At 47.9% G+C, this 13,072-nt stretch overlaps 1 protein-coding gene across 1 annotated transcript in view; it reads right to left on the bottom strand.

Annotated features, from left to right (window-relative positions):
- The window catches only part of LOC140394479 (protein mono-ADP-ribosyltransferase PARP12-like), a 119,170-nt gene extending 113,640 nt beyond the window's left edge, over positions 1-5,530 (bottom strand). The window contains exon 1 of the mRNA XM_072481781.1: positions 5,091-5,530. Coding sequence (XP_072337882.1) covers positions 5,091-5,419 — 329 coding nt within the window. The 5' untranslated portion in view covers positions 5,420-5,530. The remainder of the gene's footprint in view (positions 1-5,090) is intronic.
- Positions 5,531-13,072: the final 7,542 nt, after the last annotated feature.

Raw genomic sequence — 13,072 nt, forward strand, 5'->3', positions numbered from 1 at the left:
TCGCGTGGTCTAAGGTACTCTGCCTTTGTTCCGTGGTTGCAGCGTGGAGTGCTCTCAAGGCTGCCTTGAGATCACTACATTGCTTCTGTAGCGTCTCCACCTGCTTCTCTGTCTCTTTCTTAACCAGGATGGCACGCTGCGTGTCCTGATAAGCCTTCTCATACTGGGATTGAAAACTGCTTAAATGCGCCAGACAAGACTGGTGACCCCGTTTGGCGTCAGCCACCTCTTCGTCCTTGGCTTCTAACTGCCTTTTCAATTCCAGGTTCTCTTTCTCCATCTCGCATACATCGATTTTACTCTTACGATGTATGCCTTCTATTTCTTTTCGGAGCATCCTGACGACCTCCTCTGTGCCTCGCAATTGTGCCATGCAGGACACGATTGCCATCGGCTTGCGCGCTTTCGCTAAGCTTTTCTTATGAATTTCACTCATATTCTCCCACCAAGCGTGCCCTATACTCCCGGGACCTGAGTCGTCAATATTACAGAAACCGCTCCACACGGGCCATCCTTTGCCCTGTAGAAATTTCCAAATTTCCATTTCCCAAATGGGACACTGTCCCACTTTAATGCTGCTGATCGGTGCGACCGCAAATTCTTCGGGGTTCATGAGGCGTTGCATTGCCTGCATGGCCATCTCTCTTATCTGCTTGCTGCGTTCAAATTTGGAACAGGGGGCTAAGGTGGTGTCGTAGATGCGGGTACGGCTTGCGCTAATTTCCGAAAATACAGACTTCCGACAGTTTTGACGCAACAAGATCTATCAGTTTTACCTTATAACCCTGTTAGTTACGCATGCATACAAACACTTCCGAATTGTGAATTATTAACCAGAACCGCTTGAACACTTGTGGTTTTTTTTTTGTTTTGTTTCCAATTGGATTCTATTCAAATTTCTGGGTTTCTTCCGGAGTGGTTTTCCACTTCTATGTCGGGTCCCGGCGGAGTCGCCAATTATGTTGCTCTTTTTAGCCTTAGTTTTATTAGCTGTGATAATGTCACCTTTGCTCACGAGTTGCCAGGTATCTTTCTGATACCGCCACGTGGTTCAAGCTCGAGTTATGATTAATAAGTCAGCACACCGCTTAGTAAGATTGAAATCAACAGTCATTTATTATGTACAGCAATAGATACTTAGACAATAATCCTACTATTTATATCAAAACCTACCACTACTGGCCAATACTTAACTTTTGGGGACGGCCCACCAGGTCAGGGAAACGAATGGTTTATCGAATTGGATCTGGCCTGCGGGATTCAAAAGGCGGATACGGGTTGATGGCTAGGAGTCTCTATCGGGTAGCGATCGCTGGAGTCAAACTTACAGTTTCTGGTTGATGTTCTTGCATAGGTTGCGAGCAGGAGAAGAAGGGTGAGAGAGCGAGATCTGAACTTGGCCCCTCAATTTATAGGGCCCAGGGACTTCCCGCCTCTCGGGGCGGCCCTTGACCCTGAGTCCCAAGTGATTGGACTTGTTCCCAATCACTGGGTTCGATATGCTCCAATAATGGGGCGATTCCTCGATCGGGGGGTGGTCGTTCACCTGTCTTTGTTTCAGCCACTGCAGGCGCCGAGATGTCTGGCCCGGCATTCAATTGCTAACATGTTGCAATTGTTCCCGGGGATAGCCGATTAAACTGCAGATGTCGGTGTTGATGTGCTGCTAATAGTCGTAGGTATCTACCTGGGCCGACTTCCCGAGAGCCGAATATGTTATTCTGTCTGCAGCTGTCAGTTTGTGTCCTGTTGGCTGCTTTTCCCATCAGCCTTTTCGGTTAGCCATTTTATATCGGATTTTGGCCAAATTAATAGGGAATCCATTTTAGGTGGCTACACAACCACAGGGGATTCCTGCACTGACTGCCTACCCCTTCTGGTGGTCACCCATTTCTCTGCCTGCATCTTGGGTGTGCCCACATTTATATAACTGCTATCTATGACGCTTTCCGCCACCTGCATGCTCCTAAGTGCATCCAACTGCTGCTCCAACCGAACCATGCGGTCTGTGAGGAGCTCCAGTTGGGTGCACTTTCTGCAGATGAAGCCATCTGGGACGCTGGAAGCCTCCTGGACCTGCCACATCTTAGTCAGAGCACTGCACCCCTCTAATTGACATTGCGTCAATTAATTAGTAAATTTAATTTAATTTTTTTTTTTTAAAGTTACTGTTAACTATATGTTTTCTAGCACTAGATTTCTACTATAAATGTGAAAGCTAAATACAGTACTCTCCGATCACTGGCTTAGATACCCCTCTAAATTATAATTAAATAATTATGTTTAATTAGTTTAACAATGCTTAATTTTTAAATTTAGTGTAGATTCCCAACCAGCCAATCACGTCACAGCTTTACTGTGATGTCACTTCAGTTTTTCCCCCCACACACACAATTTGAAAAGGTAATAAAAATGAATACAAATCACTTACCTTCCCAGGTTCTCAGATGCTCTCTGGCACTCTCCCTGCAGATTAAAAGTTACAGGCCAGAAGAAAGAGAACAAACAGGAGGGAAAAAGCACCTTCTCCCACTCTGCACCGAATTACCTCACTGCACCAAATTACCAAGTTCCAAATTCCCACTCTAGATGTGTCTCACTCCGGCTGTGTCTCCTTCACTTGCGCAAAGCTTGAATACAGGGAGCCGAGGGCGAGTGTCCGCACGAATAGTATGAATTCAGGATATTTTGCTCAGCACCGAGGGACCAGGCAGAGATGACCCATGCCCCCCCCCCCCTTTGTTTGCGCTTGCAATCGAGTCTTTGGCCAGGAACGGAAGGGATGATTACCTCGCTTAGCTCTGTGTGTGTGTGCGTTGCGGGGGGGATTCTGCAGAGTGGACGGCAGTCAGGGGGGTTGCGTCTCCCGAATCTACTGTATTATTACTGGGTGGCGAATGCTGCAAAGGCAAGGGGCTGGATCAGAGAGGGGTGGGAGTTCTCGGAGAAGGGAGTTAGGGTATTGAAGGATTTGTTTCTAGGAGGCCGGTTTGCGAGGCTGGTGGAGCTGGGGGCAAAATATGGGCTGGGGCAAGGGGAAATGTTTCAATATATGCAGGTCCGAGATTTCGCCAGGTAGGAGATACAGAACTTCCCGATGGCAACATCCCCCACATTGTTGGAGGAGGTATTGGCGGCAGGGAGAATGGAGAGGGGGTGGTGTCGGCGAACTAGAGGGTCATTCTGGGGGATGACAAGATATCATTGGAGGGGATTAAAGTGAAGTTGGAGGAAGAGTTGGGGGAGGGTATGGAATATGGTCTGTGCTCCGGAGGGTAAACGCCTCAACCTTGTGTGCGAGATTGGGGCTGATACAGCTGAAGGTCACGTATAGGGCGCACCTCACAAAGGCGAGGATGAGCCGACTCTTTGAGGGAGTGGAGGATGTATGTGAGCACTGTGGGAAGAGCCCCGCAAACCATGTGCTCATGTTTTGGTCCTGCCCGAAGCTGGAGGGGTATCGGAGGGAGGTTTTCAGGGTTATCTCGAGGGTGGTGCACGTGAGGTTCGAATCAGGGTCCTTAGAAGCCATATTCGGGTTGTCGGACCAGCCGGGGCTGGAGGCGGGTGTGGAGGCAGATGTCTTAGCCTTCGCCTTGCTGATTGCCCAGAGGCGGGTCCTGCGGGGGTGAAAGTCAGCTTCTCCATCCTGTGCCCTGGCGTGGGGATCTGCTGCAGTTCTTAACACTCGAGAAAGTAAAGTTTGAGTTGAGAGGAAGGATGGGGGGGTTCTACATTTCATGGGCTTTGTTTAGCATGCGCTTTCAAGAAGTAGGTGGAGTTGTGGACAGTGCAGAAGGATGTTACAAGTTACAGAGGGACATAGATAAGCTGCAGAGCTAGGCTGAGAGGTGGCAAATGGAGTTTAATGCAGAAAAGTGTGAGGTGATTCATTTTGGAAGGAATAACAGGCAGACAGAGTACTGGGCTAATGGTAAGATTCTTGGTAGTATGGATGAGCAGAGAGATCTCCATGTACATAGATTGCTGAAAGTTGCCACCCAGGTTGAGAGGGTTGTTAAGAAGGTGTACGGTGTGTTAGCTTTTATTGATAGAGGGATTGAGTTTCGGAGCCATGAGGTCATGTTGCAGCTGTACAAAACTCTGGTGCGGCCACATTTGGAGTATTGCGTGCAATTCTAGTCGCCGCATTATAGGAAGGATGTGGAAGCATTGGAAAGGGTGCAGAGGAGATTTACCAGAATGTTGCCTGGTATGGAGGGAAGATCTTATGAGGAAAGGCTGAGGGACATGAGGCTGTTTTCGTTAGAGAGAAGAAGGTTAAGAGGTGACTTAATTGAGGCATACAAGATGATCAGAGGATTGGATAGGGTGGACAGTGAGAGCCTTTTTCCTCGGATGGTGATGTCTAGCATGAGGGGACATAGCTTTAAATTGAGGGGAGATAGATATAGGACAGATGTCAGAGGTAGGTTCTTTACTCAGAGAGTAGTAAGGGTGTGGAATGAACTGCCTGCAACAGTAGTGGACTCACCAACATTAAAGGGCATTCAAATGGTCATTGGATAGACATATGGACGATAAGGGAATAGGGTAGATGGGCTTTAGAGTGGTTTCACAGGTCGGCGCAACATCGAGGGCCGAAGGGCCTGTACTGCACTGTAATGTTCTATGTTCTAATTGGATGACCTCAAACATTAGTGTGTGTGGGCGGGGGGTTGTGGGGGTTTAGAGTGTATAGTTTATTAGTGAGTGGAGGATTAAGATTAGATGAGTTGCTCTTGCAAAGAGCTGGCACAGATTGGATAGGCTGAATGGCTACTGTCTACAGTGTAATGATTCTATGAGTCTATAGTTGGCAGCCTTGCATACGTCCCAAAAATAAGTAGAGAGAAGCCCCACCCAATGTCCGTGTGTCGGAGTTCTGTAAGATTGGGTATAACTGGATCTGCCAGTCTACAAGAAGCAGATTTAACTGCATAATAAAAGCCGCTGGCTCTTTGACATTTGAAGACAGAGGTCAGCTAAAGACCTCTGCAATGGTGTGATTTGCAGACCAGGCCTCACACCAGCTAACACAACTGGGTGTTATTATTCTTCAGCAAGAGTTCACTTCCACACTCACTCACTTGGCTTTGTTTGACCTGCAGTCGTCGTAGATAAAACGGCGACACAGATGCAGCTCGCCACAGTCCTCACAGTCCCTCCTTGGATAGTTCTTGCACAGCCTGACTGAGGTGACAGCGATGACCAGAGTGTCTGCAGTCAGATTGGGCCCCGATGCTCCTGATCTCCTCACCACGGCGAAGTGTCGCGTGTTGCACAGGAGCCTGCTGACGTCCGGGCCGGAGGCGCTAAAACAGCAGGCAATTTCTCCCTGGACGGTGCTATAATCCAGGGCCCCATCATTGGCACAGAGGCGCTTGAGAATGTATTCTGTCACAGCCACCTCCGACATTTCTCCTCGTCGCGCACAGCTTTCCACTTCCTCCAAACGGAGGCAAGTTTAACAAAAGATCTTGTGGTCACACGGAATCCTAGAAACAAAACTGAAACTAGGAGAGTCACTGGCTGATTGTTAACAGTTGCGTCAAGCCCAGTGGCCTCGAGTCAGAAGGCTTTCATTTTAACCCTTCAGTTACCAAATTCCCTTTTGTCAATTTTTCCCTTAATTCTTGAAGGTGTTGACTCTTGCTGGGACTCAATGCAAAAAAGGTCAGGCATCATGTCACCCATTTCTGAGGCAGTGAGTGCATCAGCCATTTGACTGTGGGGGCACCACAGCAAAGCCCGTTTTTACCCTCACTCAAGGAACATGTGCACCTGCCACCGAGGGTCACTACAGGGGAACCAGGGGTGGAGCCCTAGCTTATGCAGTCTGCCCAGTCATTGTAGCATCTTCACAGTCTGCTTCTGAACTACCTCAAAGTACCAAGGGTCAAAATTAACACAGAACATCCACACCTTTGTTGCCCTCGGACTCAGTTATTCCAATGCTCCTGTGACAGCCTTCCACAGTCCATCCTTTGTAAACTTGAATTAATTCAAAGCTTTGCCTCCAAATCGTAACTTGCACCCATCAGCCATGTTTGCTGACCCACTCCAGCAATGCCTTCATTTAAAATTCTCATCCACGTGTTCAAACCCCTCCATCTCTGCAGATTCTTCAGCCAAAACTCTTTGAGAAGTGTTTGTCCAATTCTGGATTCTTGTACATCCCACATTTCCTTTACGATTCAAAGCCCTTTTCAGCTGCCTCGTCCCCAAGTTCTGGGATTCTCTCCTTTAATATTTCTCCTTCACATTGACCTTACAACTTACCTTTTTGAAGACGGTTTCTCTCTCTTGTTCTAATATCTCATGTGGTTCGCTGTCAAACTCATTCAGATAGCATCATGAAGCACCTTGGGTTGTTTTACATGTTTTTAAAAACATTTTATTCAAGGAATTTTCATATAAACAAACAAAAGCTGAAGAACAACCAAACAACATTATAAACAACCAACACCCACTCCTCCCTGCTCCCCAATGCAGCCCCCTCCTCCCGTCCTGCCTTCCCCATTTTAACCCCCATACCTCCCCCTCCTTTGCTGACCCCTCAATCCTGCTTAAAGAAATCAATAAACCGCTTCCGCCTCCCGAGTGAACCCAACACCCGTCCCCCTCAAGATGAATTTGACCTTCTCCCGCCTCAGGAATTCTGCCAGGCCACTCACCCACACCCCCGCTTTCGGCGGCTCCGAGTCCCGCCACTCAAACAAAATCCGTCTCCGGGCTTTCAGGGAGACATAGGCCAGAAACTCAACCGGTCTCGTCTCCTGGACTCACGGGTCTTCGGACACCCCAAACAGCGCCACCTCTGGACTCGGGGCCACCTCCACCCCCCAGCACCTCGGACATTACGTCCGCAAACCCCTGCCAGAACCCCCTCAGTTTCGGACATGCCCAAAACATGTGTATCATGTTCTGTAGACTGGCCGATATGAATGATGCACTACAGAACATCTAGTTTAAACAATTTATTATAAAGCTGTTTCTGGAGCTTTTGATGGACTAAAGGGTTTAGTTGATCCATGGCGCTTGCGTTCGAGAGCTGTGTGTCCATGAACTGGTGAGGCATCTAATGTCAGTGGATGCTTGGACGCCTTTGAAGTTGAAGGCCAGTTTGTGACCAGGAATGATCTGCAAACCTTCGTATTCCTGTATCATGGACAGGGCAATGTACTCCAAAATGGGGATTATTCTTTCAATTTCCAGCCGGTTGTTCCCAGCTGATTTGTTCTCACTTAATTTGTCTTTTGCTGCAATCTCACTTTCAGTTTCAGCATACTCCATCTTAGAGCTTTCACCATCATCTTTCTCCTGCACAGATTCAATGCTACTTGTATCACCTCTTCATTAATGTCCAATGAACTTTCATGGTCTTCCTCTTCTAGCGCAGGCTTCAATTTGTCTTTTACTGGAGCTCATGCACGTTTCAGTGCATGTATTACTGGCTTTGCGTTCTCCTTGGTTGCAGTGCTGTCTGCACTGTAAACCCGCTGAACTAGCTGAAGCTCCTCACATGCTTCTACCCCAGTAGAGATTTGCGTTCCTCCTCTACGAAGGAAAATGTTGACGTGTAAATTACGTTTTTTACATTGACAACGAGCTCGTATGCTCCTAACGTCTTGATTTCATTTCCATTGTAATCTCTTAACAATACTGTTTTGTTTACTACTTGCGGTTTAATTCGCAGCTTTTTTGGACAAATTGATGAGGTTGGCCCTCGTACCTGTGACGGGTTTGACTGTTATTACTTTTGTCATTTATCATTAATGGCACTGTCCATTTATCTTTTTGATTATTTAATTTAATTCACTATTGCTGCAAATTGCTAAGAAAGCATTGTCATTTGGCATGACTTGAGTATCCTTGGCTTCACTGGAAATCATGTCGACAAAAAACTTGTCCTCGAGTCACACTTCATCAACTGTGTTGAAAACTTCTGGTTGCTCCACTTTTTTCCTGGAAAAGCATTGTGCCGCAAAATGATTTCTGCCGCTACAGTTGGAGTATATCTTACCAAACGCTGGGCATTGTCGTGGCAAATGCCATTTGCCACATTGCGGGCATAAAATGGAGGATCTGGTCGGCCACTCAAAGTGGCCAGTAGCTTATCAGGTTAGTAGAAAATAATGTGTTTTCCTTCTTCTTCTTCAAAGTTATCTTTAATTGTTCAATCGGTGCAGAATCTTCTTGTTCTTAGTCGATCATCACTCTTGGTGCCAAATCATGTCCTGTAGACTGGCCAATATGAATGAAATAGTTTAAATAATTTATTATGAAACAACTGCGTAGTAAAGATAACTGGAATAAATAAATAACAAACTATTAACACTAACTAACTATTACAGAGAATTGCTTTATGCATATCGTCACAATGTGGACGTGATTCGTGGGCCTTCCCGTGCACTTTGGGGTGTTTTACATGTTTTTAAAAAAATATTCTTTTGTGAAGGCATTTGTAGAAACAGTAAATACAAACAAAAATAAGAGCAAGAACAAACAGGAACACATAATAAATAAATGACTAGCTAACCAACACCTCAAACCCTCTGCCATTCCCCTCCTCCCATCCTGCCTTCCACATTTTCACATTTTAACCCCTTTATCTCCTCTCACCCCCTTCCCCCTCTACCCACTCCCTGCTGACAGCTCAATACTCCTTGAAGAAGTTGATGAACGGCTTCCACCTCCGGGCAAACCCATTGACCGACCCTCTTAAGACAAATTTGATCTTCTCCAACCTTAGAAACTCCGCCAGGTTGCTCACCCATACCCCCGGTTTCGGTGGCTCCGAGTCCCTCCACTCCAGCAAAATCCGCCTCCGGGCTACCAGGGAGGCAAAGGCCAGGACATCGAATTCTCTCGCTCCCTGGACTCCCGGATCTTCTAGCACTCCGAATATCGCCACTCCTAGACTCGGGACCACCTTAACCCCCAGGGACATTACGTTCGCAAATCTCTGCCAGGAGCCCTTCAGTTTTGGACATGCCCAAAACACGTGATCATAGTTTGCGGAGCTCCCCGCGCATCGGCCACACCGGTCCTCTGCCCGCTCAAACAACTTGTTCAACCTGGCCGCAGTCTAGTGCACCCTGTAAACTACTTTGAACTGGATAAGGCTTAGCCTCGCACACAATGAGGATGCATTCACTCCTGTAATTGATAATATGAAAAGATATGTCATTTGAAACATGGAAGTCTGGCAATACCTGATCTAAGAGTGCATGAGAGAATGTAGGGAAAAATCCCACGAAGGGTTAACAGCAGCTGCAGGAGAGGGCTGTGAAATGCAGATAGCCTTTGTCAAACAGGCTTAGCAAACAAAACAGGCAAGTCTTTCAAGTCACAATCGAGTGAATTTTAGTATACGGCTAAAAGCAATGTTTCGCACCTTCTTGAAGTTAGCTATCTAAGTAAGCAGCTAGAAAAGAACGGATGAGGTTTTCTGTTGAATGAGGTGACAAATGTATGGGTGTGAAGTTCTGCTGACATCAGGTAAATTAAAGAAAGCTGGAGACAATGTGTCTACGGGACACACGTTAGACCCAAATCAAAGTCAGAATTATGAGCTAGGGGACACAATTTGATAATAATAAAACTATAGAAATGACAGGAATCAAAAGTCACACCACTTTGAAATCAAAGCATTTTGAACATCACAAAGGATACAATGTAATCAGAGATCTATGAGATGAGGTCATGCTCAAAATGAATACTTAGTCGTGTTAGAAAAAGTCAGATTAAAGGTACCTTTTACAATCCAAGTGAAATAAAAGTTACTTTACAATAAAGTAATCAAAACTTAATAACTGCTAGAAGGGAGATATAAACCCTAAGAAAGGGGACAACCAGCAGAGTCAGCTCAGAGCCAGCAGTGCCAGCTCTCATAGCTCGGTACATGGGAAAGATGGAGCATAGCAACCAAACAGAACAGTGAATCTATCTGAGGAAGACCAAAAGCTAAAGAAAAGTGATTGTCAAGGTGGACCTGAGGGTCTCTTCAACCAACCAGGCGAATCCAGAAGCAAGATCATTTTACTTTTCTGTAAAGACAGTGATTGCATCTTTTAAAAGAAAAAATATAATAATAAAATAACTTTAACATAGGAGTTAGTCAGTGAGAATCCCTCTTCACCATTTAGAATGTCGACCCTTTTTGGTATAGGGGAAATTCTAAGAATAGTGGTGAAGAGCCTTCATTTTCCCACCCCCTCAGTTCCTCCTCCAATTTCCGTTTGACTTCTCCTATCGGGGCTCCTTCCCAGTCCATTAGCTCCTTATAAATCTCAGAAACCTTACCCTCACCCACTCCTTCCCCCGATAACACCTTATCCTGTAGTCCCAAAGGTGGCAAATCAGGAAAGTCCTCACAAAGTCCCAAACCTGTAAGAATCTAAACCCATTCCCACTGGGCAGCTCATATTCCTCCTCCAGGTCCTCTAAACTCGCAAAGCTGCCCCCCATAAACAGGTCCCCAAACCGCTTGATCCCTGCCTGTCGCCACCCCCAAAACCTTGTGTCCAGCCTCCCGGGTGCAAACCTGTGGTTGTTACAAATCGGTGCCCACACCGAGGCACCTTCCAGCTACAGATGCTGCCGCCACTGTCCCCACACCCGCAGAGCCGCCATCACCACTGGGCTCGTGGAGGATTTGGCCGGCAAGAATGACAGGCTCTGTCAACAATGCCCCTAAACTCATTCCCCTACACAAGGCCACCCCCACGCTGACCCCCCCCCCTCCCACGACCCACTTCTTAACCATGGTTATGTTAGCTGCCCAGTCATAATAATAATAATGATAATCTTTATTGTCACAAGTAGGCTTACATTAACACTGCAATGAAGTTACTGTGAAAATATCCTCGTCGCCACATTCCGGCGCCTGTCCGGGTACACTGAGGGAGAATTCAGAAGGTCCAAATTACCTAACAGCCCGTCTTTCGGGACTTATGGGAGGAAACTGGAGCACCCGGAGGAAACCCACGCAGACACAGGGAGAACGTGCAGACTCCGCACAGACAGTGACCCAAACCCGGAATCGAACCTGGGACCCTGGCCCTGTGAAACATCAGTGCTAGCCACTGTGCTACCATGCCGCTACTCACCAATTTATTATGCTTGGCAAGGCCCCCTCCTCGCCTTCGTTCCAACGGGACCTTCTTAACTCGCGGGGTTTTCCCTGCCCACACAAACCCCAAATCAAAGTATTGACGTTCTTAAAGAATGATTTTGGGATGAAGATCGGGAGGTTATGAAAAACAAATAAAAACCTCGGCAGCACCGTCATTTTCACGGTCTGCACCAGCCCTGCCAGCGATAGCGGCAGCACATCCCACCTCTTGAAATCCCCCCTCATCTGCTCCACCAACCAAGCCAGATTCAGCTTGTGCAGCTGCGCCCATCCCTGTGCCACCTGGATGCCCTTGAATGGCAGAACCCCCAACCTCCTCTCCTGTCCCCTGGCATCGATTGGGAACACCTCACTCTTCCACATATTTAGCTTGTATCCGGAAAACCGACCAAACTCCTCCAGGAGACCCATGATTCCCCCAATGCCCCCCAGTGGGTCCGAGATATACAGCAATAGGTTGTCCGCCTACAACGGGACCCTGTGCTCAAACCCCCTCCCCGCACAATCCCTCTCCAACTCCTTGACGCTCTAAGCATCATTGCCAGTGGCTCTATTGCCGAGGCAAAAAGCAATGGGGAGAGTGGGCACCCCTGCCTTGCCCCAGGGTGTAACCCAAAGTACCCCGAGCTCACCCGATTCATCCGCACACTCGCTACCAGCGTCCCATACAACGATTGGGCCCAGTCCACAAATCCCTGCCCGAACCCAAAACGTCCCAACACTTCCCACAGATACTCCCATTCCACCCAATCCAATGCCTTCTCTGCATCCATTGCCACTGCCATTTCTATGTCCTGTCCCTCAGGGGGCATCATTATCAAATTTATAATCTCCTAACATTCAACAACAGTTGCATCCCCTTTACAAACCCCATCTGGTCTTCCCCTATCACCCCGAGCACACAGTCCTCAATCCGCGAGGCCAGGACTTTTGCCAGCAGCTTCGCATCCACGTTTAATAACAATATCGGGCGATAGGACCCACATTGCTCCAGATCTTTATCCTTCTTCTTTATTAGGGATATGGACGGCTGCGATAATGTAGGGGGGAGCGCCCCCTTACCCCTCGCCTCACTATCTGCCCTCACCAACAGGGGCCTCAGGTCCTCCCCAAACTTCTTATAAAATTCAACAGGGAACCCATCCGGGCTCGGCACCTTCCCTACCTGCATCGCCCCCATGCTCTCTATCCCTCCACCAGCTCCTCATCCTGGGGAACTCCAACCCGTCCAGGAACCTCCATACTCCCTCCTTCCCCAGCCGGGGGCTCCGATTCATAACGTCTCCTGTACAACTCTTCAAAAACCCTGTTCACCCCCACCGGTTCCAGTACCACTGTTCCCCTCCCGTCCTTCACCCCTCCAATCTCACTTGCCGCCCCCTGCTTTCTAAGTTGGTGGGCCAGCATCCTGCTCGCCTTCTCCCCGTACTCATACGCTGACCCTCTGCAGCTGCCTACTGCTTTCCCTGTGGACACCAGCCCAAATTCCATTTGGAGCTTCTGTCTCTTATCCACCTGCAGAATCACATCCACCAGCCTCGCCATCTCTGCCCACTCCTCCTGCTCCCTGTGTGCCCAGATCCATATGAACTCCCCCTAACAACCACCTTTTTTTTTCTTTTCTTTTTTAATTTTTAGAGTACCCAATTAATTTTTTCCAATTAAGGGGCAATTTAGCGTGGCCGATCCACCTAACCTGCACATCTTTGGGTTGTGGGGGTGAAACCCACGCAGACATGGGGAGAATGTGCAAACCCCACACGGACAGTGACCCAGGGACGGGATCGAACCTGGGACCTCGGTGCCGTGAGGCAGCAGTGCTAACCACTGTGCCATTGTGCTGCCCTCCCTAACAACCACCTTGAATGCGGCCGACACCTCACCTGTATCGTTCAGTTCCACGTATCCCCGGATGACAGCATTCACCCGCTT

Source organism: Scyliorhinus torazame, chromosome 2 (genome assembly GCF_047496885.1).
Source record: "Scyliorhinus torazame isolate Kashiwa2021f chromosome 2, sScyTor2.1, whole genome shotgun sequence".
In the NCBI taxonomy this organism is placed as follows: Eukaryota; Metazoa; Chordata; class Chondrichthyes; order Carcharhiniformes; family Scyliorhinidae; genus Scyliorhinus; species Scyliorhinus torazame.